General features: G+C 39.2%; 1 protein-coding gene across 2 annotated transcripts in view; it reads left to right on the forward strand.

Annotated features, from left to right (window-relative positions):
- The window catches only part of LOC5564268 (protein takeout), a 70,932-nt gene extending 67,713 nt beyond the window's left edge, over window positions 1-3,219 (forward strand). For both annotated transcript variants that reach the window (XM_001648567.2, XM_021849580.1), the window contains exons 4-5: window positions 2,312-2,461; window positions 2,523-3,219. In XM_001648567.2, coding sequence (XP_001648617.2) covers window positions 2,312-2,461; window positions 2,523-2,677 — 305 coding nt within the window. In that variant the 3' untranslated portion in view covers window positions 2,678-3,219. The remainder of the gene's footprint in view (window positions 1-2,311; window positions 2,462-2,522) is intronic.
- The last annotated feature ends 14,457 nt before the right edge of the window (window positions 3,220-17,676 follow it).

Below are 17,676 nucleotides of genomic sequence, written 5' to 3' on the forward strand. Positions count from 1 at the left end.
AATGGACAAAAGGTCGAATGAAAAAAAGGTCGAATGGACAAAAGGTCGAATGGATGAAAGGTCCAAATTGTACCGTTGAGAGGATTCTCGTACATTCAGTTGCTAACATTTCAATCACAAATTCCTCCCTTCTCATCTGAAGTTTTTCCTTCTTTTAGATGATAGCTGTTCTTCAGAACTATCGTTTGAAGCAGTAATTTGTATTAATGATGTTATTTTTCAAACAAATGATTCATTTTCTGAATGTCGATTGTTATAATTTTGATACTCCTAAGCATAAAGTAATTATTATTAGCTTTTTATTTGATACATTTTCAATAGAGATTTGTCCTTCTTTGAAACATTGGCTGTTCTTTTGGAGTTATACATTATAGTGGTTTTATACTGTTGTAGACGCTTGTATCGACGATTATTCCTTCTTTTATAATTGACTGTTCTTCATAGATTTCACTTTTACATCTTGCCTGTATTTTTTCTTTCAATTGAAATGTTGCCTTCTTATAAATATTGGCTGTTCTTCACGCTTTATAGAGTTTATAAGCATTTCAATTGCACTTCTTACAAAGGATTTTCCTTCTTTTGAAGTTTTGCTGTTTTAGGGCTATGCAATAGAGTTTTATCTGACTGTTGATTTCGACTGATTTAAATTAGCATCAGGGAAAAAGAATCATCCTCTTTCTGGAATTAAGTCCAAACCAGGGTAGAGTCTGTTTTTCAGCTACACTAGCATTTACTGAGAGCTTTTCTGATAATTTGATCATTTTTGCATTTGTGCATCATGCTTTTTATTAGGAGATGATCTGCAACCCGAACCGATGCAACACTTTAGCATATGCAGAAGAAAAAGCCAAGGCAAACTGCTTCTCCTAGCCGTTTTGAACATTGTTACAGGTAACCAGCCTCCGCAGAGCGAACCCTCTGCTCTGCAGTCAACTCATGGCGGCACGCCATAGGTACTATAATTCCAGTATAATCTGAATGACAACCGCAGTTACTGCATTCCAGCACTCGGCATCCCAACACATAGCACATCGAGTGGCATGCATCTCGATGCACTTAGAGTTACATAATTACCAGGAGAACATAAATAAACTAACGAGTCTCCAACCAAATCGCCTTTCAACGCATCAGAATCGTAGTGTGCTGCGCTAGGTTCACAAATATTCTGAAAGCGCGCGCTAGGGTAGATTCAACACATGCGCTGCTCGGTGCTACGCTCGCCATCGCTTTCCAAGTTGTAAAACAACTGTTCAGTAACGATGAGTCTCTACAGCTATTTTTACCTTATTATACAGGTGTCTAGATGGTCTACATGGTACGGTCTAAGACGCGCGATCCGGAAGCTACAATTTCGATTCTCGTTTTAAAACTTTGTCTTCACATCAATTATTGTGCTGTTTTTGAACAACGTATGTTACGAAGCGCATGAGACGCATTGAGAAATTACCCTAAAAAACCGAGGAACACCAACATAGGTCTCAAAATGTACAGTGCACGGGTGAGCATGAAAGAAATGTGGCTCTTGCAGATAAGGCTACAGCACGTACACAGTAACTCTGAATGCACTACGACCTGAAAAGTCGAACAAAATTTCACCCCGAAAAGATCGTTGACCAGCTGAAATTGAACCTCCCTCAGTATGGTCTTTCTGAAAATATGCGCGTTTTCTTCGCGTCTATTTTAGCTGTAGCGCTTGTGATAACTTGCTTTTTTATCTAAAGAGTATAGCCTTTTGTTCTTCCTAAATTGTTGTCCATTCGACCTTTTTCGTCATTCGACCTTTTGTCCATTCGACCTTTTGTCCATTCGACTTTTTTTTCATTCGACCTTTTGTCCCTTCGACCTTTCGTCCCTTCGACCTTTTGTCCATTCGACCTTTTGTCCATTCGACCTTTTGTCCCTTCGACCTTTTGTCCCTTCGACCTTTTGTCCATTCGACCTTCTGTCATTCGACCTTTTGTCATTCGACCTTTTGTCCTTCGACCTTTTGTCATAGATTCATCACCCACATCCATAATTCTCCGATAGAACACGGATTACCTAGTTAATATTGGTATCTGAATAACAGTGTATTCAGCTAAAAAGAGGCTGTATATATATAGCATTTAAGCTAAATAAACTGTTATTGAACTACCGTACGTAAAATGTGTGTAGAAAAAAGGCGTCGTAGAAGGTCTTAAGAGAGCTGAAATAAAATTGGTGTTTGTACTTCCAAACTAATTTATTTATGTATCGGATATCGGTTCGACATCGATAATGTCAAATCCGAGTGAAGAATGAACTGATCATGGATGTCTTCCTTTTCTTTCAGCTGACATCAGCGCCATTGCGAAGATCTACGGCAAACCACTGGAGCGTGATGGAGAAACCTTCATGAGCGTCGAGAAGATGCTGGTCGACTTCACCATGAAGAACGCCCGCTTCAAGGTCAAGGACAACGTCAACACCCAGAATGTGCTAGGTGAGTGTCGATTCTCAATGAAGCCTTGAACATTTCTAAAACTTGTATTTCATTCTAACAGGCGAAGCCATCAACCAGTTCCTGAACCAAAACGCCAACGAGCTGATCCAGGAGATGAGACCAGCTGCTTCCCAGAGTATCGCCAAGCTGTTCCGCAGGTTCCTGAATGACGCCTTCAGTAACATCCCGATGCGGTTGTGGCTGCTGGAGAACTAAAACCGCCGAAGTTGATGTGAATGTGAGCGCGTGCAAGTGAATGAGATCCTGGAATCATCGTTGAATGTCTGTGTCTGTTGTGAGTAGATAATAAGCGCTTCTGCCTAGTTCTGCTAAGTGATATTGATAGGACGTAGTGAGAGGAACTCTTTTTTCTACATAGTTGGTCAATAATAGCGTCAATTTTGGAGAAAAGACAAAAATGATCAGAAGAACTTTCCGAAAGTCGACCAAACCGACAAACAAGTTATTATTTATTGAAGATGTAGTAGAATTGTTGAAAAATGTATATTTTCTGTTGAAAGTTCGTGTTTCCTAGTCGTACGCCGCCTCTCGGTATTGGCTGTGAGAGGTTTCCCGCGGAGCGACGAAGAAACGACAGAAACGTACAAAATCTTATTGCGAAATACGATCGTTTAGTTTGTAAGCCACATATGATTGTAAATATGACTAAAAGTATTTTATCGTGTAGTTTTATTTTTATACAAAAAACGCAAAATCAACACGAGAAAAACAGAAATAAAAATCATACACGAATTGAAGCATTACATTTTTTTTTCTCTCTGCAAAGAAACATTGATAACAATTTGATTATGCAATCGGTGCAGAATATTTCATCACCTTCCAAAACGAGCTTATAATGACTATCACTTAATTGCCTAATTTCACCGTCGCTTGCATCCTATCGCCATGACAAAATTCACACGTCGCTCATTCGAATCCAATTATCCGGTTGTTCAACTATTCCGACGCATCAATATATGGCACGTAGGTTTCTCTATCCAGAAGCGATTTAAATCCACGCTTTCGAAATAAAATCACCCCAAAAACGATGATAATACGTGCCTCATTCAGAACTTCCAGCAAAACGGCGCGATAAGCGCATTGCACAGCCAAAAACTCGTGACCACCAGCGTTCATTCATGCATGGGCGACCTTCGACTATGATCAGCGACGGAGTGCTAAAGCTTGACATTTAGTACGGGCTGCGGGCATCAAGAGCCATTAACCTGTTAATTAACTGCCATATTATGACGCTAATTCGGGGGAAAAATTGCACCAGAAATCGCCCGGAATCGCTGCATAAGGCTCATAAGACTAATTCTTCGACACAATCTAAATGGGCAGTCTGATTGCTTTAGGGATGTTTCTACCATTTTATTCAATTCAAGTAAACATGTCTGTAAAGCACAGAGAGAATAATATGCAGAACATTGAAACATTTCAATTTGAATTAAATAGCACTCGGACGAAATGTCGTTTAAAATCTTTTGGAGCTGAACTTTTGCGGAAATTCAAAATTTTCAAAAATTCAAAATTTCACTGACCCTTTAAAGCAGGCCTTCCCAAGCTTTCCGAACCGCAGGCCAAATCTCAGTAACAGTCACAGGTTCGGACCAATTTTTTCGTAGTCCACATACAAATCCGTTTTTTACAAAATCGAACAAAAGATCATATGAGAATTGCGCTCAGGATTATATAGTCTAGCCTATAGTTTTTATGAATCTTGTCGTAAAGTATATAAGAATGGAGTCAAAGATTATTTTAGAAACCTACTCGGAATTCTGTGAATATCCTACCTGTCCATGAGAGTTCTGCCAAGGATTTTCATAGAATCATGTCCTGAGCTTTTTAAAAATGCTGCATAAGATTTTGTTTGAATTCTGCTTTCCCAGGATTAGATAAGGTGCATGCACCGAATTCTGTATAATTTATCAGAACCTTTCTCAAGATATAATCTGTAATCCTGTCCAGAAGTCCAGTGAGAATTTGTTGGTTGGAATTTTACATGAATCCTGTTGAGAATTCCCGAATCCTATCTAGGGTTGTTAGGATGACCAGCCCAGGATTTTGTTAGAGGTATGTTTCAAATTCAGTGTTTTATTTTACCCAGGATACTGCTAAACAACTTTTGAGAATTATGCCCAGGATTCCAGTAAAACTTATGTCAGTGATTCTTTGAGAATCCTGTTCAAGATTTTGTGAAAAATGTCCCAAATATTTTAAATAATCCTTCCCAGAAATGTTCGAAAATAACACCCAGGATTTTGGGAGAGTCCTTTCTATAATTCTTACCAGATGTTTTTGACGTAACTTTCGTTAGAGCTTGATGGATATTATTTCTACCAAGTAGTGGAAAACAGGCTTTTACATTACGGTATTTAAAGCGGTTTTTTTCAAGCTGGATTATTATGAGGTTATAAAGAACAGCTATGAAGGTTATTCGAATCCAAAAAGAGCGTATGGTCTAGCTACAAAATAATCATTTATTTTGAAAATTCAAAAATTGTTACAAGCTCAATAAAAATTTTAAATAAACGACATTATGGGACTTGGTATGTTCTGACTTCTAATTAATATAACAAACAACAAGCCATATTTGAGACGAATTATCGAACTCTTCGCTGTCCGTACGAAATGGGGTCGCGGGCCGTACGTTGGCAGGGCATGCTTTAAAGCTTCTCTGTCCATACAAATTAGGAGCTTTCGGATGACTCTAAGCTATGGGCCTCATTACCTTGGTCCTCAGTGACCAGCAGAGAGCAAACTGCTTTTTCTTAGTAATAATACCTTCGTTTCGTGACGCGTACTACTTATTATTCATTCAAATTGTACAACAAGGTGAATAGGGATAATGCGCTTAAACGGGGCAATACGCCTTACTTCATATTTATGGGATTGAGGCTTCTTTTACACGTAAATATGATTACATACCTTTAATATGCCTGAAAATATGATGTTGCACCTATTAGATCTCTGACAAGTATAAAAACTCAATAGTAATTCCAAAAATATCGAAAACCAGGTTTTTGGTGTACAATTTTGCGTCCGTCAAACAAGCCAAATACTTAACTTTTGTACTTTTAACAAACACTCTTACCGAAGAACGACTGCTTATGGACTCTTTTAAGCTCAGCAAGTGGTGGAATTCTCCTTGGAAACATTTCTACAAAAGGAGTATGTGACGCGGGTTGTTTTTAAACGTCACGAATTGGATCGTTTACAGAAAACATCTTGTACCCTTTTTAGAAACTACCTTGCAAGAGAAAATTGGATCCAGAGCATGACCAACTAAATAAATAACCCCTTGAAAAATAAATATATACCTTAATGCATTTGCTACTGCGATAGAGCAGTTTGTCCTTAGGGGGCGTATTATGCCTTTTCAACCTACCAAGTTCACTTTATAAGCTAGGAGGTTCGAACTCGATCTTTTAGGTCGTTCAAATTGAACACAATTTTTTGCACGAGTGCTAACCGTTATTGGTTTGCTTGTCTTGCAGGAAACATTCAAAATGCACGCCTAACATATTTCACACAATTAGAAAGTTTTTCGCTGTTTGTAAATTATAAATATATTTGAGAACAGTTGTAAAAGACTTATGCATAATTTGGACCAATCTCAACTTTTCTTAAATAGTTGGCGGTCTCTGTGTTACATAAATTGTATAACAATTTTAGCGTGACGAAATCATGACCAGGCATACTCCGATCATTTTTACGAAAATTTTAGTTTGAAAGCAGCCTGGCGGCTTGTTAATATTCAGTTCGCATCTCCCAGTTTACAAGTAGCTTAATTATCAAAGCCTACTGATTGGTCCAAGTTAAAGAGAAATCATCGAAGCACGCATAATAGCGCATAGGAAAACTGGGGCATTAACGATCCAGCTAAGGAAGGAAGATGTGTATTATATTTATTATAAGCTCTTTTTTAATCATTATCTGACAGTATAGACTCACACTCAAATCTCAATCAATACGCTCTCCCGTGAGAGCAAACTCATTAGAGATCTGCTTCGCAAATCTCACGCTTAAGATTTTGATGCAAAATCACTCAATCAACTCAAAACGTAAAACATGATTCCGTCGCAAAACCCGTCAAAAACTCGCGAAACTCGAACTTTGTTGTTTACGTTAGAAAGGATTACTATAATATTACCAGACTAACAAGAAATTATTGCGGAGTGTGAGTAAACTGTGGAAATACAAGACAATGAGTCAAAAAGGTGAGCCAACTCATCCATGATTTTTTGACTGCTGAGTTGCGTGTTTGACAACTCACACATGAAAAATCTCAAGCTTGAGTTATGAGAAATTGAGTTTTTCACAACACTGTTATCTGATAGATAAACAGCCATCCATTTTCATTATTCTGGAATTAATATATCTATTTTCAAAACGAGGGTGGCGTGTTTTAACCAGCTGACGAATTTTACACCTGGTTCGCTTAAATGACAGTACCATAAGTTAGATAGCGATATGCAAATATCGATTTTATTATGGAATCGGTCGTCATAAAAACGGAGCCCAGCAACGTAAAACGAAATTTCAATTGACGTTTCAAGACAGAGTAATAAGCGCGAATTCGTTAGGCGTGACTACAGGTTGTGCTATTTTTCCTCGAATGACAGTTCCCCGAATGCCAGTTCCTCGAATACTCCGTTTCCCCCAAAATCCACAAATCAACCAAACTTTGACTTATTTTGACTTAATTTGACTTTTCCGTGAGATAATATAAATCTGGATTAACTGACATAGGGGAACTGAGGGTAATTCGCCCATAGGGGTCAAAACACGCCACCCTTAATTTGGACAAACGGTGTGTTTTACAATGCTTTTTTCCACGCTAGATCATATAAAATGTATAAATATGGTTCTCTCAATATATTTTTATGTGTTTTTCTCAAGAATATCGTAAAGAAACTAATAAAAACGATTTTCGCTGTTTTCGTTGCAATTTTGTGCGATTTTCAAGGTCATTTTTAGGCCGATAGTCAAATTTCTGAAACTATCGCCGAGAGCCAACTTGAGCACTATTATAGTTAGTTTTTCATGCAAAACATAGGGTAAACAAATATAATACGCCCCCTAAGGAAAAACTGCTCCATCGCAATGGCAAATGCATTACTTCTATAGTTTTTAGTGTCAAAGTGTTATTTACTTAGTTGGTCATACTCTGCATGCAACTTTCTCTTGCCAGGTACCTTCTGAAAAGAGTAAAAGACGTTTTCTGTAAACGGTCCAAATCTTGACGTTTCAAAACAAACCGGGCAATATGCCCCTCCCGTAGAAAAAGTTCCGCAGCGTTGTAGAAATGTTTCCAAGGAGAATTCCACCTCTTGCTAAGCTTAAAAGGGTCCATTAGCAGTCGTCTTCCGGTAAAAGTTTTTTGTAACAAGTACAATATCAAAGGATGGGCTTCATTTACAACGAGGCTTGCCTATTGGTTCCAAAATTTTACGCCAAATAGCTGATTTTCGATATTTTTGGTATTTCAATTAGTTGTTCATACTTCCCAAAGATCTTATATGCGCAACATCATTTTTTCGCGGATATTTAAGATATGTAATCATATTTACGTGTTAAAGAAGCCTCAATCCCTTGAAAATGAAGTGGGGCGTATTGTCCAGTTGGGGCGCATTATACCAATTTACCCTATGTTAAATTTGTCTCTTGCTTGCTTAACTGAATATGTAGTGTTTTGCGGAGTAAACGCCCCGCTTGAGTTCGGCGTTACTCGTGCTGTAAACGTACGCACACAATCCTGCTTACTTATATGTTGCATACATTCTGGCGTTTGTTCAGATGTTATTGCTCATTAATAATATACATGCTAATGCGAGAAATGTACATTTGTGAGGTTCCAATTAGCGCGTAACTTCATCGTAGCAATTCGTTCGTTCAAATATTACGTAACGCAACAGGGGGAGGGAGGGGGTCTAGCATAGTGTTACGGTCCATACAAAAATTTAAAATTTTCCATACAAAAGCTGTTACGTGGGGGAGGGAGGGGGTCTAAAATTGACAAATTTTACGTTACGTAATATTTGAATGAACCCTTATTGTGCTCTGCAAGAGAAATCCACGGAATGCGAATATCTGAAAATCTCGATATACCGTCGCAGTGATAATAAAAATCAACAGATTTGTCAACTTTGAAACATTTGCGTCCTTGCAGAACGGAACAATCTAAGCCTACTTGGAATTTGACGTTGCGTTTGAATTGCGCGCATATTATCTGCGCGTTACCGCCGCCGCTGGATGTGGATTTAAAATAAGCGCCGCTATACGTTTGGTAAAATTTGAATTCAAACTGCTGTTTTGGTGTTATGAAATAGGAGTGAGCGTTTGGCCCCCATGAGTTGATTAAAGTTTCGGTCCTTCATTATGCTTTTTAAGGTCGAATTTAACAATTTTTTTTACATGAAATACAAACTATGCACATTGCACGTTGGCCCTCGGGTAGTTTCAGAAATTTAGTTATTTATCGACCTAAAATATGACCTTGAAAATCGCACGAAAATTGCAACGAAAACAGCAAGAAACGTTGTTATACGTTTTTATTTACGATTTTCTTGAGAAAAATACATTTATATACAGTACTGTTCTGAATAATAGCAGCGCATGTCGATTTTCATATAATATGCTCAACTTTGACATACTCTAGTTTTGTTCCCCTTCAAGCAATGTAGATGAAATTTTCTCCACAGAACTACATCTGTGTTCAATTTTGTAATCACAAAATTTCAAATTTTTCTGAGCCCCTGCCGGCAAGGGTGAAATTTTTCGAAAAAATAGCACTCTTTCATTTTATTTTTTTCTTCCATAAATATTTTTAAATTTTTTGGTTTGGGTGTATGTTTGTCAATTAGGTGGAGGTTGTTCAAATAGTTTATGATTTAAAATTTAAGAACTCAATGCCAAGCAGAAATTTAAATTTTTAAAACTGTTATTTTTTTCAAACAATTTCACCTAATATCAAACTTTCCGGCAGGAGGTAAGAAAAATAAAAAAAATTGTGGTTACAAAATTGAACATACAGTCGGGTCTCCTATTAAACGCATTCCTATAACGTGCACTCCTATTACGCTCACTCCTATAAGACACACCAGGACGTTATAGGAGACCCAGGGCTTATGGGATTTCATCACTTTGGGGGTGTCGTTGAATATCTCGTATGCCAAAAGAGATAGTACAGTACTGTCTTCGGCGAAGTTTCAGTACTAAGTACGATCTACCTTTAGGAGTTGAGGATCATCCTTTTAGTTGAGAACTTGGCCGGTAGGGGCGCTTTTTCTGATTTGCACTATATGAACCATGAGGGATAAGAATGCAAAATTTTGTAACATACGATATTTCTGAATCCTGATGTTTTGGAAGGTTGGTGTTTTCGGAAGAGTTGTTCAGTAGCTCAAGGGCTGACATGTGGTGGCCATTCTAATACGGAATTACGCCACCAGGCGGCGCTAGTGGGCATGGAATTTTTGTTTTGCGCATAGCTCAGTTGCCTGACCACTTAGAAAGATGGCGTCTTCGGCAAAGTTGCTCAGTATCACAAGGGCTAACATTATTTGAGCCGGAAGTTTCGAAATTTTGCCACTAGGCGGCGCTAGTGAGCCAAGAATTTTTGTTTTGCGCATAGCTCAGTTGCCTGACCACTTAGAAAGATGGCGTCTTCGGCAAAGTTGCTCAGTATCACAAGGGCTAACATTATTTGAGCCGAAAGTTTCGAAATTTTGCCACTAGGCGGCGCTAGTGAGCAAAGAATTTTTGTTTTGCGCATAGCTCAGTTGCCTGACCACTTAGAAAGATGGCGTTTATGACAAAGTTGGTCAGTATCACAAGGGCTAACATTATTTGAGCCGAAATTTTGCCACTAGGCGGCGCTAGTGAGCAAAGAGTTTTTGTTTTGCGCATAGCTCAGTAGCCTGACCACTTAGAACGATGGCGTCTTCGGCAAAGTTGTTCTGTATCACAAGGTCTAACATTATTTGAGCCGAAAGTTTCGAAATTTTGCCACTAGGCGGCGCTAGTGAGCAAAGAATTTTTGTTTTTCGCATAGCTCAGTTGCCTGACCACTTACAAAGATGGCGTCTTTGGCAAAGTTGCTCAGTATCACAAGGGCTAACATTATTTGTGCCGAAAGTTTCGAAATTTTGCCACTAGGCGGCGCTAGTGAGCCAAGAATTTTTGATTTGCGCATAGCTCAGTTGCCTGACCACTTAGAACGATGGCGTCTTCGGCAAAGCTGCTTTGTATCACAAGGGCTAACATTATTTGAGCCGAAAGTTTCGAAATTTTGCCACTAGGCGGCGCTAGTGAGCCAAGATATTTTGATTTGCGCATAGCTCAGTAGCCTGACCACTTAGAACGATGGCGTCTTCGGCAAAGTTGCTCTGTATCACAAGGTCTAACATTATTTGAGCCGAAAGTTTCGAAATTTTGCCACTAGGCGGCGCTAGTGAGCAAAGAATTTTTGTTTTTCGCATAGCTCAGTAGCCTGACCACTTAGAAAGATGGCGTCTTTGGCAAAGTTGCTCAGTATCACAAGGGCTAACATTATTTGAGCCGAAAGTTTCGAAATTTTGCCACTAGGCGGCGCTAGTGAGCCAAGAATTTTTGATTTGCGCATAGCTCAGTAGCCTGACCACTTAGAACGATGGCGTCTTCGGCAAAGTTGCTCTGTATCACAAGGTCTAACATTATTTGAGCCGAAAGTTTCGAAATTTTGCCACTAGGCGGCGCTAGTGAGCAAAGAATTTTTGTTTTTCGCATAGCTCAGTTGCCTGACTACTTAGAAAGATGGCGTCTTTGGCAAAGTTGCTCAGTATCACAAGGGCTAACATTATTTGAGCCGGAAGTTTCGAAATTTTGCCACTAGGCGGCGCTAGTGAGCCAAGAATTTTTGATTTGCGCATAGCTCAGTAGCCTGACCACTTAGAACGATGGCGTCTTCGGCAAAGTTGCTTTGTATCACAAGGGCTAACATTATTTGAGCCGAAAGTTTCGAAATTTTGCCACTAGGCGGCGCTAGTGAGCAAAGAATTTTTGTTTTTCGCATAGCTCAGTAGCCTGACCACTTAAAACGATGGCGTCTTCGGCAAAGTTGCTTTGTATCACAAGGGCTAACATTATTTGAGCCGAAAGTTTCGAAATTTTGCCACTAGGCGGCGCTAGTGAGCAAAGAATTTTTGTTTTTCGCATAGCTCAGTTGCCTGACCACTTAGAAGGATGGCGTCTTCTACAAAGTTGATCAGTATCACAAGGGCTAACATTATTTGAGCCGAAAGTTTCGAAATTTTGCCACTAGGCGGCGCTAGTGAGCCAAGAATTTTTGATTTGCGCATAGCTCAGTAGCCTGACCACTTAGAACGATGGCGTCTTCGGCAAAGTTGCTCTGTATCACAAGGTCTAACATTATTTGAGCCGAAAGTTTCGAAATTTTGCCACTAGGCGGCGCTAGTGAGCAAAGAATTTTTGTTTTTCGCATAGCTCAGTTGCCTGACTACTTAGAAAGATGGCGTCTTTGGCAAAGTTGCTCAGTATCACAAGGGCTAACATTATTTGAGCCGGAAGTTTCGAAATTTTGCCACTAGGCGGCGCTAGTGAGCCAAGAATTTTTGATTTGCGCATAGCTCAGTAGCCTGACCACTTAGAACGATGGCGTCTTCGGCAAAGTTGCTTTGTATCACAAGGGCTAACATTATTTGAGCCGAAAGTTTCGAAATTTTGCCACTAGGCGGCGCTAGTGAGCAAAGAATTTTTGTTTTTCGCATAGCTCAGTAGCCTGACCACTTAAAACGATGGCGTCTTCGGCAAAGTTGCTTTGTATCACAAGGGCTAACATTATTTGAGCCGAAAGTTTCGAAATTTTGCCACTAGGCGGCGCTAGTGAGCAAAGAATTTTTGTTTTTCGCATAGCTCAGTTGCCTGACCACTTAGAAGGATGGCGTCTTCTACAAAGTTGATCAGTATCACAAGGGCTAACATTATTTGAGCCGAAAGTTTCGAAATTTTGCCACTAGGCGGCGCTAGTGAGCCAAGAATTTTTGTTTTGCGCATAGCTCAGTAGCCTGACCACTTAGAACGATGGCGTCTTCGGCAAAGTTGCTCTGTATCACAAGGGCTAACACTATTTGAGCCGAAAATTTCGACATTTTGCCACTAGGCGGCGCTAGTGAGCAAATATTTTTTTTGCGCATAGCTCAGTAGCCTGACCACTTACAAAGATGGCGTCTTCAGCAAAGTTGCTCAGTATCACAAAGGCAAACATTATTTGAGCCGAAAGTTTCGAAATTTTGCCACTAGGCGGCGCTAGTGAGCAAGGAATTTTTATTTCGTGGATAGCTCAGTAGTCTGACCTCTTAGAAAGTTGGCATCTTCGGCAAAGTTGCTCGGTATCACAAGGGCTAACATTATTTGAGCCAAAAAAGTGGTCAGGCTAATGAGCTATCCACGAAACAAAAATTCTTTGCTCACTAGCGGCGCCTAGTGGCAATATTTCCAAATTTTTGGCTCAAATAATGTTAGACCTTGTGATACAGAGCAACTTTGCCGAAGACGCCATCGTTCTAAGTAGTCAGGCTACTGAGCTATGCGCAAAACAAAAATTCTTTGCTCACTAGCGCCGCCAAGTGGCAAAATTTCAAAACTTTCGGCTCAAATAATGTTAGCCCTTGTGATACTGAGCAACTTTGCCGAAGACGCCATCTTTCTAAGTGGTCAGGCAACTGAGCAATGCGCAAAACAAAAATTCCTTGCTCACTAGCGCCGCCTTATGGCAAAATTTCGAAACTTTCAGCTCAAATAATGTTAGCCCTTGTGATACTGAGCAATTTTGCTTAAGACGCCATCTTTGTAAGTGGTCAGGCTACTGAGCTATGCGCAAAACAAAAATTCCTTGCTCACTAGCGCCGCCTAATGGCAAAATTTCGAAACTTTTGGCTCAAATAATGTTAGCCCTTGTGATACTGAGCAACTTTGCTGAAGACGCCATCTTTGTAAGTGGTCAGGCAACTGAGCTATGCGAAAAACAAAAATTCTTTGCTCACTAGCGCCGCCTAGTAGCAAAATTTTGAAACTTTCAGCTCTAATAATGTTAGCCCTTGTGATACTTATCAACTTTGTCGAAGACGCCATCTTTCTAAGTGGTCAGGCTAATGAGCTATCCACGAAACAAAAATTTTTTGCTCACTAGCGGCGCCTAGTGGCAATATTTCCAAATTTTTGGCTCAAATAATGTTAACCCTTGTGATACTGAGCAACTTTGCCGAAGACGCCATCTTTCTAAGTGGTCAGGCAACTGAGCTATCCACGAAACAAAAATTCTTGGCTCACTTGCGCCGCCTAGTGGCAAAATTTCGAAACTTTTGGCTCAAATAATGTTAGACCTTGTGATACAGAGCAACTTTGCCGAAGACGCCATCGTTCTAAGTGGTCAGGCTACTGAGCTATGCGCAAATCAAAAATTCTTGGCTCACTAGCGCCGCCTAGTGGCAAAATTTCGAAACTTTCGGCTCAAATAATGTTAGCCCTTGTGATACTGAGCAACTTTGCCGAAGACGCCATTTTTCTAAGTGGTCAGGCAACTGAGCTATGCGCAAAACAAAAATTCCATGCCCACTAGCGCCGCCTGGTGGCGTAATTCCGTATTAGAATGGCCACCACATGTCAGCCCTTGAGCTACTGAACAACTCTTCAGAAAACACCAACCTTCCAAAACATCAGGATTCAGAGATATCATATGTTACAAAATTTTGCATTCTTATCCCTCATGGTTCATATAGTGCAAATCAGAAAAAGCGCCCCTACCGGCCAAGTTCTCAACTAAAAGGATGATCCTCAACTCCTAAAGGTAGATCGTACTTAGTACTGAAACTTCGCCGAAGACAGTACTGTACTATCTCTTTTGGCATACGAGATATTCAACGACACCCCCAAAGTGATGAAATCCCATAAGCCCTGGGTCTCCTATAACGTAGATTCCTATTACGCCCCCCAACCATGTGTCTAATAGGAGACCTGACTGTATTTGAAGTTCTGTAGAGAAAATTTCAACTAGATTGCTTGAAAGGAAACAAAACTACAGCATACCAAAATTGAGCATTCTGTATAAAAATCGGCATGCGCTGCCATTATTCAGAACAGCACTGTATGTCAAGAGAAGCATATTTATCCTTTTCTCTATACCGTTTTGATTCATATTACGGACACTTAAGGCCTCAGTGAAGTATAACCCAGCTTGGACCATACAAAATAAATCATTCTGTATGATTTTTTAGCGTTATCGAGCGTCGGAAGCCCTTAACTTTTGGATGATGGGTAAAGAATACGCGTCCGCAACTTGAATAATTTTAAATAAATCAATACGTGTGGCCTTTTCATGATTCTTATTCCGGACGCTCCCTCACTTTTGCCTTATATTCCGGACGCTTTGATTCGAATTACGGACAGCTCATGATAATCATTAATGGAACAGTCAAATCATCAAATAAAATCGTTCAACCACTTAAGAGACGTCTAAGGTAGTTGGGCATTATAAATTTGCAACGATATTTATGGAAAAAACCTAATAAAACGAGCCTCGAAAATGAGAACTTTTGGACAACGAAAATTGAAACATTTCGTGTGAAATGTTTCCCATACAAACGAGAGTGTCCGGAATTTGAAGCTGTCCGTAATATGAATCAAAACGGTAATCCAGAGTGAAAAAAAAACATTCACATCGTTCGTCCAAATCGTTCAGTTCGTCAGTTCCCCTAAACTCGAAAGAACCCAAATTTGGCTTATTCCACGGACATTCGATGCTGGTTCGTTGCGTCCCTCTCTATCTTTGACAACATAGATGTTGCGTGAAAGGCAAAACAACCCAACCGTGGGTAAAAACTAATTGCAGTTAACCCAATTTTAAGTGTAAACTTGTTTTTTGGGTAGTATGATCTCTCCGAGTTAGGCAATCTGACGTTCAATCACGTTTCTCTTTCCTGCACACTCACACATATGGATTGTTTTCATACGGAAATCGTTTCCATATGAAAACAACAAACAAAAAAATCTCATAAGATCTTGTTCTTGGGAAAAAAGGTGCAATAGCCTCACATAAATCTTGTCCAGAGTAATGTGTGGTCTTTCAATACCTAAGAAATAATGCGCTCTCGACTTGTATTTTGATGGGCATCTAAATCTTCCGAAACAGGCACGCAAAATTCTGGTTAACCTAAGGATCCATGTGTCCTCTCGTGGTGTAGGGGTAATGCGCCTTATCTAGTGAACAGGGAGTCGTGAGTTCGATCCTCACCTTTTTCGAAAATATCACATCAATGTGTCCATTTAACCCAATTGCGAAGTATGTATATGTAATGTCAACACTATCATCCTTATTTGGTAACACTAAATTAAACTATTATTGTAATTTTGGTAACATTTTTTCAAATTTCATCTGATTTTTTTTATTCTAAATTGTAACATGATTTAACAACAATCATCATCAACACGTACAAATTTCAATGACGGCCTACTTCACCTTAAAAGTATTGAGTTTTTCAGTCCTCAGCGTCAAAGATCATGCGCGACAGCTTTTTCTTCATTATTTTTCATGAGAAGACTTTAAAATTATTTGAAGAGGGTAATTGGGTCATCATTGGGCCCACGGTGCCCCGACAGACCGTTATTATGTAAAAAAATTGTCCATCGAATCTGAGTACAGGGCTCGATTCCTAAGGTCATTCTGCACCTCTGGGCCAATTTAAAAAAAATCCCTAGGCGGAATCTCGAGAAATCCTGATTTGAAGCTACTGACTTCAAATTTCAATATAATTTATATACAAATTACACAATAACGCCGGGAAAACCTAAAAAAAATCGTCCAAAATGACGTTTGGTCGTCTTAACTAGTAAATAATTGTTATGGATGTTATAATTATAAATATTTTTAACTAACTTAACTAACCAGCGTGGTTTGAGTATGTTTTTATATGGCTTAAACCAGTAAGCTTAGTTCAATGGAATGAAATCAAAAAAACTAAATTTCAATTTACTGGTGATGCTTCGTTCGAAAAAAGTAAAGCTTTCAATGGTTAATATTATTTATTTACAGCTTGTTTTTAGACTTTCACACTAAGTGACCAGCCCACTGAAGTCTGCCGTATTCATTTTTCTTAATATTATTTGCTTCTTTGTACGTCTTGTACTACTCTTGATGTATACGTCAAGCTTTCCACCGAGTATTGTTCTTGAACTTTACGTTAAAATTAACGTATTCTGTTTTCTCATCCACAACATGATTTTGACTACTCGGGGAACATCATTGTCACATGTCGGAAGTATTCTAAGATTTACAAAGTCTTCAACAATTTCAATGCCTAGTTCTATCCGAGTTTCAACATCACTTGGACTCTCACTCTCTTGCCCTGCTATCATGTATTTTTTCATTATTATTATTGAAGACTATTTTTTTCGAAACTCTTTTCAGTTCACTTTCTACGATAAAGCATCGCAATATCGTAGGATAGAAACATTGCAGTGGTGTTTATTATTGCGAAATTATTTACGAAAGAGAGAATGGATGAAGTTAGATAAGCTTTTATTAGGCAACAGTGTAGAAATGTAATTTGCCATTGCAAGTAACGGGTCCTCAAGCTAGTTACGTAATCCGTAAAAGTTGATATTCGTAGCCAGAACTGCACGGGAGACATAATTGTCACACGTCCAAGGCTCTTCGACAATTTCAACTATATCCCCTTCAAGCACTGCCTCAGCCATAACACAACTGAACCTGCTTCTTTCTCTTCATGCAACCATGTACATTTGGGTAGGTTAAATGGCATCACAAGCTTATCTTTGTTGTGTGTATTTAAGATAGTGAAAGCCCGCTCAACTGCGCTGCGATCGATTCCAATAAAGTCATCGCCTACAAAGCCTGCAAAAGTATATACATCAGAATGTAATGGTGACTAGTAAATTTCGAAATGCATTTTTTATAATTCATGTAACATCACAAACGAAGTTAACACCTCGTATGCATTCTATACACTTGATTGCATATATCAGCTTAATCAGCTTTCCCAGTTAATGTTAAAGTATTTCCTGCCACAGATAGATTTGCGTCACTGAGTCGAACGCGACCTTGAAATCAATAAACAGATGACAATGAATTGTATAAAAACAAATTACATGGTAACAAGCTAAGTAAGACAAGAACTAGGACTCCCAGTGATGTT

This window comes from Aedes aegypti, chromosome 3, assembly GCF_002204515.2.
Source record: "Aedes aegypti strain LVP_AGWG chromosome 3, AaegL5.0 Primary Assembly, whole genome shotgun sequence".
Lineage (NCBI taxonomy): Eukaryota > Metazoa > Arthropoda > Insecta > Diptera > Culicidae > Aedes > Aedes aegypti.